Here is an 11,467-nt window from a genome sequence, read left to right on the forward strand (position 1 = left end):
GGTTCCCCGGCGACGTCGCTGCTCCATACCTTCCTTCAGGCGGTGCCGACGACATCTAGCTGCTGCTGCTCCACATTCTAGTCGCCTCTACTGCTTTTGTTTCACAGCTTCACGTTCAGGGATGCTCGCGACGAGGAGAGATGGCGGGGGCGGGCTGGATTTCCGACGCCGTCGTTGTCCTCTTCCCTCCTTCAGGCGGTACTGATTCACTTGCTTCGGACGACAATGCTGTTCACCATGGCAGCTAGGGTTTCTGCCTTTGAAGAAAGAAGGGCAAATTATATCGTGCACCGCGGTGCATAATCGATTATGCACCGCGCATCAAAACGACGTCGTTTTGTTTAATGAAAAGAAACAGCATCTGTTTCCCTCCGTTCCGCATCCTTCCGCAAAAAGTAACTCTAATCTGTGATTCAGTTTCATTTTGTATACACTGCAGTTTCGGTTCAACATAACTACAGTTTCATTTCAATATAACTATAGTTTTATTCGATATTTATAGACTCAAATATGTGAAAATGTTATTTAATTTTATTTTATATACACTATAGTTTTATTAAACCCCAACTACATGATTATTTTGGTATAATTACAGGTTCATTGTAAAATATACACTCAAATATGTGAAATGTTATTCAGTTTCATTTTATATACACTGCAGTTTCATTTCACTACAACTACAGTATCATTTTGATATAACTGCAGTTTCATTTGATAATATAAAAATAATACGTGAAGCAGTGTCGGTTTAGATATACTATAGTGTCAGTTGGTAATTAACATATACAAAATGTGTGCTCTGTTAAAACTAACGGCGCGCCATTTATTTACTTAAAGAAACGACGCCGTTTTGACCTCGGTGCACATGCACTGCGGTCTACGATATAACGACTAAGAAAGAAGAAGATGGTGATGGATTAAAATATTTTGGGCCGGGTTTGGCCCATTAGACTACTATTTAAAAAAAAAAAAAAAAAAAAAAAAAAAGCTGAGCCTACTTTAGTTATTGGGATTGCTTTAGTATTTTTCACCATCATATTTAGATTTCTTCTAAATTAATTGATCAATTTAATTTCTCCTCAATTCATTATTAAATTATAATTCAATTTGGGGTAAATATTAAGTTTTAAATTTACTGTTTGAATTTTAATTTAATATTAAGGTGCATATTAAATTGTCTCAAGTATTGTAATTTATATATGAGTTAATAATATATTAATATGGAAATCCAAGCATGTTATGTATATTTATAATCATTTTATTGTTATAAATTATAATTATGCATTTAGAAAAGTATGTTTTAAGAATGGATATTATTAACTCGTAGTATATAAATTCATTATTAAATATCATTCAATTTTAGATTCTTAGGTCAATTTTAGGTATTATGACCTACTAAAGCAGCTTGTTTGGTTTTCCTTTAATTTGACATATTTTAATTTTATGTGTCTCTGAGACTTTAAAGCATATTTTTGAACAAGCTATTTGAGACCTATCTTGGGTCATTAGAAGTATGGTCCCACCATTTTGATTGATATTTAATAATAATAAGGGAAAATGGTCAAATACACCCCTAAACTTTATACAAGAAGTCAATTATGTCCATGAACTTTTAAAAGTTGCAATTAAACCTATCAACTTGTTATTTTTGTGGATTTAGACCCAACAACAAGTTAATAACATGTAATAGCAGGTAAGTTGCTGACATGAAATTTTTTAAATAACTAATAATAAAAATAAATTAATATAAATTTAGAAAAAAAAAAAAAAGAAGAAAAGAAAATATGACAGGATTGACAGCCAAGGCCGGCTACTATCTTCTTCTTTCTTCCTCCGGGGCTATTATTTTTTTTTTTTTTAAGAGAAGATGGCAGCCATGTCTGCCATCTTCTTCTTGCCTCCTTCATCTCCCGTGGAGACGAAGAAGGGGACTAATGATAATATTAATTTCTAGGCATTATTTAGAGTAATTTTAGTAAATGATTTGCATAAATAAATTAAGTTTTAGCCTTAATTTTATTATAAATATTATATTTAGTTATATGTTATTAGTTTAGACTAGTATAGATGGGTTTTAATAGATATTAGGCTAATGTTACATTTTTATTAATATAAAATAGGAGTTTTATTTTAGCTATAGTATTAGATTTATTTGGTAATTTTATATCTTGAATTTTAAATAAGTGTTTTAATTATTAAGTTTAGTTAAGTGGTGTCATTAGGTTATTATAATTATCTTTTACTTTAACTTTATTTTATTTTATTTTATCTTTCTTTGAGGTGTTTTGGCAGCAGTAGAAAAGCAAAAAGAAATGGATTATATTAAGTTGGGGGATGCTTTTGTTTAAGGCATTGAGAGACGACAGAACAGAAAAAGAGAGAGAAAATAGCGAACGAAAAAAAAAAAAGGAAGCCAGGGAGCGCAGCAGCAGTTCGGCTAAGGAATTCAAGACTCCGCAAGGAATTTTCGAGCTTCAATTGCAGCTACCATCTCTTAGGCTTGAATTATTTTTCTTCCTTAGTTTATTTGTTGTTTAAATTTTAAGAATGCTATTTATTGAACTTTTCATATATTCAACTATGATTCTTGGCTAGAACTTTAATTAGGGATTTGGATTAGCCTAGATTAGATTAATTGACTATTTTTCATGTGTTGATTCTTCTTATTTCAGTTTAATAATTGAACTTGATTATATTTATTTTATGTATTTTAATTGTGGATTGTGTGACTGGCCATTGTATAATTCTAATATTAGGGTTCATAAGAAGAACTGACAGGTGAATTATGAACCTAGAACTCATAAGATAAACACAATTGACCTAAACTAGACATAGCTTTAGGTATTTGTGGTGATATTTGATTGTTGCTTAATGGGTTTAATTAATGTTGGTGAGATATTGACGGATGATCACAGTTAATTGGATACAACCTAGTAGCTCGACGGAGTATTAGGATATATTTGAAGCAATCATCACTATAGTCATAAGAATCAATACCTAGGAGAGTTAGTTAATTATCTAATAGGTGAACCCAAATCCCTAATCTTCTCTTAATTGGAATTTTTCTTAACTTTAGATTCATAATTATTCTTTTTAATTACATTAATACTATTTATTTGCATTTTTCCTTATCATCAAAAATGATTATTCAAGATAACAGTTAATAGTGTTCTTCGTGGGATCGACTCTGGAATACTCCAGGAATTTATACTGTGATTGACTCTGTGCGCTTGCAGATTATAGCAATCAAGTTTTTGGCGCCGTTGCCGGGGACACTTTATTAAACTGTTTTCTTTAAGTTTTTCTTTTCAAATTTATTTTAGTTTTTAGGTTCGTTATTATTTTATTTTTATTTTTATTTAGTTTTTGTTTTTCTGTTTTTATTTTGTTCTGTTTATGAACTTAAGGCGATCACTGAGGCATAAAAACATTGAATTATTCCCTATTGATCTTGAAATTGAGCGTACTTGCAGAAAAAACAGGGTACGAAGGCGGCTTGAAATGGCTGAAAATAATAGAGTGGGTCAACTGGATGACCCCGTACCACCAATAGTTCCACCTCCTCAATATCAAGCAGCTCAACCACGTCTTCGTGACATCCAAAGACCGGTAATAGCTGTTAACCCTTCTTGCATTCAATTATCTGATGCAGCTAGAAATTATGAACTCAAGACTTTCCATCTTAATATTCTCCCGACCTTTAACGGTTTGGGAAGTGAAGATGCTTTGGGTTTCATGCGAGAGCTCTATAGTACGGTACAAACTTTACCTTTGAATAATTTATCTGAGGAAGAGCTTAGAATGAAATGTTTTCCATATTGCATGAGGGGTGATGCAAGGCAATGGTTGTTAAATTTACCAGAGGGTTCTTTAAGAACTTGGGATGATGTTTACAATGCTTTCATGTTTAAATATTATTCATCTCAAAAGACAATGGACTATAGGAGTAGGATATGCACTTTCACTCAAAGAGAGGGTGAATTATTTCATGAAGCATGGGATCGTTTTAAATTGCTTTTGACACAATGTCCACACCATCAATTCCCATTGTTATTGTTGACACAATTCTTTTATGATGGTTTAACTCCTAATTGTCAGTCTCTTGTAGATACTGCTGCAGGTGGATACACATGTGATAAAAATAGTGATGAATTAGAAGCTATCTATGAGAGCTTAGCTAGTAATTCTCGACAAAAGGCAGTGAGAGGTCGAAGAGCTGCTGTGCATGAAATTAGCACACAATCTGAGTTGACAACACAAGTGGCTGAATTGACTAAACAGATGAACTTGTTGATGACTCGTGATAGTTCGAATAGAGAATTTTGTTCTTATTGCAATACATATGGTCATAATTCTTCTGTTTGTATGAATGCAGAGTCATCACAACCATCTTATGAAGAAGTCAATTACATGGGATCCAACATGGGTAGGCAACAACCAAGAAATGATCCATTTTCTAATACATATAATCCAGGTTGGCGAAATCACCCTAACTTCTCATGGAGAGATCAAGGTAATGGTAATGCAAGACCAATGGGACCACCCGGATTCCAGCAACAGGGACCATCAGGATTCCAGCATCAGCAATACAGACCTTTCCAGCAGCCACCTGCACCACAACAGTCTCAACTTTTTGCTCAGGAGAAGAAGCCTCAATTGGAGGAGATGTTCATGCAATACATGGCTAGCCAGGACACTATGATGAAGAAAATGGATGCAAAAATTGATAAGGTTGCTCAGTCCAACCAAGCATCCATTCATAATTTAGAGGTGCAAGTAGGTCAGTTGGCTAAATTGGTTGCAGAAAAAGATCGAGGTAAGTTTCCTAGTACCACTGAAATAAACCCTAGGGAAGGAGCTATGGCTGTCACGTTGAGAAGTGGTAAGATATTGAATGAAATTATGAAAGAAAATGAACCCACGAGGGTTGAGAAAGAGAGTGATAAAGAAGAGGAGCAAGTGCCTAAAGAGAATTCTAGTAATCAAAACCTCACTTCTTCTACAGTGAAACCTTATGTACCCCCCATTCCATATCCACAAAGGTTACAAAAGAGGAACCAGGATAATAACTTCAAAAGATTCTTAGAGGTTTTTAAAAAATTACAAATTAATATTCCTTTTGCAGAAGCACTTGCCAATATGCCGTCTTATGCCAAGTACATTAAGGAAATTGTGTCTAATAAAAAGAAACTGGAAGAGTTTGCTACTGTGCACTTAAATGAGGAGTGTAGTGCTATTCTACAAAGCAAATTACCTCCTAAGCTAATGGATCCAGGAAGTTTTTCTATTCCTTGCACTATTGGTAATACTGTTGTTGATAAATGCTTATGTGATCTAGGTGCCAGTATTAACCTTATGCATTTAACTCTTTTCAATAAGTTGGAAATAGCTGAAATGAAGCCAACAACAATCTCTCTTCAACTTGCTGATAGATCAGTCAAGTACCCGCTTGGAGTAGTGGAGGATATATTGGTAAAAGTTGGTAAATTATATTTTCCTGCTGATTTTCTGATTCTTGATATGGGTAGTGACACAGATACATCTCTTATACTTGGTAGGCCATTTTTGTTGACAGGAGGAGTTTTAATTGATATGCCTTTAGGGAAATTGATTTTTAGAGTAGGTAAAGAAAAAGAGGAATTCTCTATCTCTAAAGTTGTAAAATTACCAACTTTTGATGAATCATGTCTTTTTGTTGATGTTATTGAGAAACCTTCAGAAGAAAAATTTTTTAAGCATTCACCTAGTGAAACACCACATCAACTTGAATTTAAACCACCTTCATTGCGGTTCAAATACGAATTTTTGAGTGACAATGATACTTTTCTTATGTTTTCTTATGCTCATTTACTTCATGCAAAAGAAGAGAGATTGTGGAGAACATTGACTAAAGCTTGGCATGACAAAATAATTTTTGGAGAGAATTCAATATAGGGCAAGAAGTTTTGTTGTCTAATTCTTGTCTTAAGTTTTTTCTAGAGAAATTGAAGTCTAGATGGTTTGGTCCTTTCATGGTCACTAAAGTTTGTTCGTATGAGGCCATAGAGATTGAAAGAGAGAAAAAGAGACCATTCATGGTTGCTTCACCAAAAGGCAGCCCCGGAAGAAACTGGCAACTAACAGGGAAGTTTCCTGTTTATTTCATTTTCTCATACTTGCTTTTATATTTAACATTGAGGACAATGTTGAGTTTGAGTGTGGGGAAGGGAAAGTAAGATTAGGGGATGTTTTCTGCAAGTTTTATGCAAAATAGGCAATATCAAAAAAAATTTCTGCATTTTTCCTGCAATTTTCTGCAACATTTTCTGCATTTTCTCTATTTTTCTGCATTTTGCTACAGTAAAATTCTGCATTCTTCTTTCTACATTTTCTGCACTATTTTTCTGCATTTTATGGGATTTTCAGCGTCATTTCTTTCATTTTTATGCAATTTTTCAGTAAAATAAAGTTTAAACAAAATGCCTTCTAATGACTATGTTGATTGGGAGATAAGTTCTAGAGTTTTGGGAGTGCATAATATCAATGGATGTGTTTGGCTATATGTATGCTTGCATAGAGTTAGTAGTCAAATTTTGTCACACCGTGAGCTTTTGAGCCTAGAGGTTGCCCACTGCAACTTATTTTCATTTTTGAGTGTTTATTTGCCCTCTTTGATTGTGCTACTTCTAGAACTTGCTTCATACCATTTCAGAGCTACATGTTATATGATGACACGAGAATGATTAAGGCATTAGGATTTAGCCTTATGACCTTAAAAATGACCACATCCTTATACATGTTATCTTTCTCCTAGTGAACCATTTTGAGCTTTATAATAAATATAAGACATTTTTCTTTGTTAAGGAATATATATTTGATATATAGAATCTCTATATATTAGGCAGTTTAGGGTTTTAGGTAGGTAGGACATATGGAAACTTGTTTCCTATTCGTAGTTTTCTAGTACCTATTTATAGGGCTTTGTATTTTCTATTCCTATGAGAGTTTGATATAATATATGACAGCACCTTAGAAACTCTCTCTCTCGTCACTTTCGTAACATGGTATCTGAGCCTTTACGATAAATTTTTTTTTTCCGCTCCGTTGTCGTCACGTTTTGACTAGCGCGTGAGCCTCACGTGCCGCCGGCGCATGAGGCTCCTCCAACGATTGAAAAACGTTTTGGTCAACTTGTTCCTGGGCCGCCTAAGTCTGTTTTTCTTGGTAGGACTTAGTTTGGACCATTGACTTTTGTTCTACGGTCAGTTTGTCTCGTTTTGATGCCGTATCGTTTTGTGTTTTGTTGCTGTCTTGTTTTGGTGGTGTCTCGGTTTGGTGTTATCTCTCATTTTTTTTATGCTCGTTGATTGGAGCATGCTTCCCTTTTGTTAGTCAAGATACTTCCCTTTTGCTAGTAAAGAATTTGTGTCCTCCAGTTTGGAGTTTGCCTTCTTTACTTTGTATGTCCAAGCTTGTTCGGTCCACTTTTGGTTCACCCGGAGTTGCGGTATTGGTGGAGTCCAAGCTTCTGGTTCAGGGGAAGGTTCAATCCCAAGCTTGTTCGGTCCACCACGTTGAGTTCACCCAACTGTCCGTAGGTATTGGTGGCGTTTACAGCTTTCGTTTCAAGGGGAGTATCCAATTTCAAGCTTGTTCGGTCACTTTGTGTTCACCCATTGTTCGTGGGATTCGTGGCGTTCGAAGCTTTCGTTGGAGGGGGAGTATGAGTATCCAATCTCAAGCTTGTTCGATCAAAGGAGTGTCCTAAATGGACTTGAGTTATTAGTTATTTAGTTATTTTGGGTTATCACTCATTTGTGTAACAAGTTGGGCATTATTAAAATATATGCTCCAACTTGAGGGGGAGTGTTAAGGAATATATATTTGATATATAGAATCTCTATATATTAGGCAGTTTAGGGTTTTAGGTAGGTAGGACATATGGAAACTTGTTTCCTATTCGTAGTTTTCTAGTACCTATTTATAGGGCTTTGTATTTTCTATTCCTATGAGAGTTTGATATAATATATGACAGCACCTTAGAAACTCTCTCTCTTCACTTTCGTAACATTCTTCATTAGCCAGTTCCAAAGAACCTTAACTCATAAAAGAAGCCTCTTATTAACCCGTCCTTGGGTCAGTGGTTGTCACTATTTCATTTATCTGTGCAAGATGACCAAAAGTGATGAAGTATGGGTGAGATTGGAGTTGAAAGGTGATCGTAGAGCGAGTTTGCTTGGGGTGAGGAACTGTTTGTGATCAAAAGGATGTGAAAATGAAAAAAAGAACAAAATGATATGTCCTAAATTGTAGGTTGAAAATCTTGATAGTCCAAATTTTTGTGCTCATTTTATTCTTAAAATGATTTTGTGAGCAATGAAGGCATGATAGAAATTTGGTGATTATGAGAAGAGTACCATTGAGGGTTGTGTGAAAATGAGGAGCAATCTATTCGGTTTTACTAGAATAATAGGAAAAAAAAAAGAAAAAAAAAGAGGAAAAAAAAAAGACAAAATAGAAAAAAAGATGAAAAAGAGATGGAGGTTTTGAAAGTTGTTTATCAGTGAAAAGGATGAGGAAGAATGAAGAAATGGTTGCTTGTTTTGGTAGAGTTCATTGTATTGGTATAATACAAGTTCTTGCTCTTGATATGGTGAAATTATGACTCTACTGATTCCTTGGATTGTATTTGTTATTCCTTATACCCTTTCTTTCTTAAACCACATACCCTTAGCCCCGTTACAACCCAGTAATAAAGACCTTTTGACTCGTGTTGTTCATATAATTTTGGTAGTGGAGTTTTGGTGGGCAAGCAAGTCTATGGCAAGTGCACTCTCAATAGAGGATGGTGTGTACCTTTCTTATACATATTTATATGAGAGATTGAGTGAACAATTGTGAGGACTACTATTCTCTATTGTCTTGTGTGCATATGACTTTGAACTCTCATGAAGTATTATGTGTTCACCAATTCCCTTGAATTGAACGCCTAGTTCACATGGTTATGATTGGTAGTTTTATTTCTTTGCCTAAATTTGCTTGGGGACAAGCAAAACCTTGAGTGTGGGGAAGTTTGATAAGCTTAATTTCTAGGCATTATTTAGAGTAATTTTAGTAAATGATTTGCATAAATAAATTAAGTTTTAGCCTTAATTTTATTATAAATATAATACTTAGTTATATGTTATTAGTTTAGACTAGTTTAGATGGGTTTTAATAGATATTAGGCTAATGTTGCATTTTTATTAATATAAATAGGAGTTTTATTTTAGCTATAGTATTATATTTATTTGGTAATTTTATATCTTGAATTTTAAATAAGTGTTTTAATTATTAAGTTTAGTTAAGTGGTGTCATTAGGTTATTATAATTATCTTTTACTTTAACTTTATTTTATTTTATTTTATCTTTCTTTGAGGTGTTTGGGCAGCAGTAGAAAAGCAAAAAGAAATGGATTATATTAAGTTGGGGGATGCTTTTGTTTAAGGCATTGAGAGACGGCAGAACAGAAAAAGAGAGAGAAAATAGCGAACGAAAAAAAAAAAAAGGAAGCCAGGGAGCGCAGCAGCAGTTCGGCTAAGGAATTCAAGACTCCGCAAGGAATTTTCGAGCTTCAATTGCAGCTACCATCTCTTAGGCTTGAATTATTTTTCTTCCTTACTTTATTTGTTGTTTAAATTTTAAGAATGCTATTTATTGAACTTTTCATATATTCAACTATGATTCTTGGCTAGAACTTTAATTAGGGATTTGGATTAACCTAGATTAGATTAATTGACTATTTTTCATGTGTTGATTCTTCTTATTTCAGTTTAATAATTGAACTTGATTATATTTATTTTATGTATTTTAATTGTGGATTGTGTGACTGGCTATTGCATAATTCTAATATTAGGGTTCATAAGAAGAACTGACAGGTGAATTATGAACCTAGAACTCGTAAGATAAACACAATTGACCTAAACTAGACATAGCTTTAGGTATTTGTGGTGATATTTGATTGTTGCTTAATGGGTTTAATTAATGTTGGTGAGATATCGACGGATGATCACAGTTAATTGGATACAACCTAGTAGCTCGACGGAGTATTATGATATATTTGAAGCAATCATCACTATAGTCATAAGAATCAATACCTAGGAGAGTTAGTTAATTATCTAATAGGTGAACCCAAATCCCTAGTCTTCTCTTAATTGGAATTTTTCTTAACTTTAGATTCATAATTATTCTTTTTAATTACATTAATACTATTTATTTGCATTTTTCCTTATCATCAAAATTGATTATTCAAGATAACAGTTAATAGTGTTCTTCGTGGGATCGACCCTGAAATACTCCAGGAATTTATACTGTGATTGACTCTGTGCGCTTGCAGATTATAGCAATCAGCTAATTAAAAAAAAAAGTGTCTGCAGTCGTGGAGCATATATGCTTCGTCGGTGGCTGGGTGACTAGACCACCACCGAGCGCACGGCACCTTCAGTGGTGCTTTCTCTCAGTTGGGAGAGATACTCTGGCTGGATCGAAGATTATGAATTATCGCGAGACTGGGAGATCTAGAGGTTTCAGTCTCCCTAAGTATAATAATAGTCATGGTTTGTAACACCGCCGATTTTTACCAACATTTTAAAACTTAGAATTCAAGGATCAGTAAACTAAACATCAATCTGCATAAAGCAGAAGCTATTAAAACCGGGAAAGGTGTTATGCCACACCCATAAAACTATGGGTACACAAGCTAAATCTATCACAATCATCAAACATAACATAAGTCTAGGCACACAGGCCACTAGTCCACACAGGCCAACAAAAGCAAAACATCTAAGCACAGGAGCTACACTATCTAGAGTCCTCATCTAGCGCGCACTCCGGATTAAGCAAAACCTGTAAAACATGGGGATAACACCCGGTCAGCAAATAATGCTGGTAACCCATCAATACGCGTTAAATAACATAATATAGATAGATATAATCAAAGCCATTTGGAACTGAGGAATACAATATATAGTCATTTTAAAACCGGGAGAAGGTCAACATCAAAGACTCATCACACTCTCAACAAAGACCGAGGATCATCAACCTCAACAAGACACAAAACCATAAACAACAAAGGAAAACACAACTCGAGGTGCAAGCTACCATTCACAAGGTAGAGTTCATCATACACATGCTCATAAGCAAGGAAAATACACAATCACATAATGACAAATTCACGTTCCAACCTTATACCTTAGTATCACCCTTATGGCTACCTCGGCCTTATCACAGTTCCAACCTGTACCTCCGAGTGCCACCCTATACTTCTGAGTCCAACCTTTTCCCGGTCTGGGACCATCGTCCCCCGCCAAACTTCCGCCAAACAATACCGCCGAACTCATAGTACACGAGGGTACCGTTCAATCATAGTAACATACCACCGATCATGTGAGAAAAGCTCAAGTAACAAAATTACCAATCTCATTCATAGTCACACATAGTCCTCATCATC

General features: G+C 34.7%; 1 protein-coding gene across 1 annotated transcript; it reads left to right on the forward strand.

Annotated features, from left to right (window-relative positions):
• The first annotated feature begins 3,501 nt into the window (after window positions 1-3,501).
• Window positions 3,502-5,934, forward strand: LOC109169392. The gene is made up of 3 exons (XM_019318275.1): window positions 3,502-3,976; window positions 4,109-4,667; window positions 4,851-5,934. The coding sequence occupies exons 1-3, from the start codon at window positions 3,502-3,504 to the stop codon at window positions 5,932-5,934; spliced, it is 2,118 nt and encodes a 705-aa protein (XP_019173820.1).
• Window positions 5,935-11,467: the final 5,533 nt, after the last annotated feature.

The sequence above is a fragment of the Ipomoea nil genome, unplaced genomic scaffold, assembly GCF_001879475.1.
Source record: "Ipomoea nil cultivar Tokyo-kokei standard unplaced genomic scaffold, Asagao_1.1 scaffold3314, whole genome shotgun sequence".
NCBI lineage: Eukaryota > Viridiplantae > Streptophyta > Magnoliopsida > Solanales > Convolvulaceae > Ipomoea > Ipomoea nil.

Bases quoted from the DNA above. Each gene is read 5' to 3' on its own strand.
- LOC109169392 (XM_019318275.1), top strand. From the start codon at position 3,502: ATGGCTGAAAATAATAGAGTGGGTCAACTGGATGACCCCGTACCACCA. The intron at 3,977-4,108 runs GTGAATTATTTC...AGTCTCTTGTAG, and splicing joins CACTTTCACTCAAAGAGAGG to ATACTGCTGCAGGTGGATAC. The intron at 4,668-4,850 runs GTTCATGCAATA...AATAAACCCTAG, and splicing joins AAGCCTCAATTGGAGGAGAT to GGAAGGAGCTATGGCTGTCA.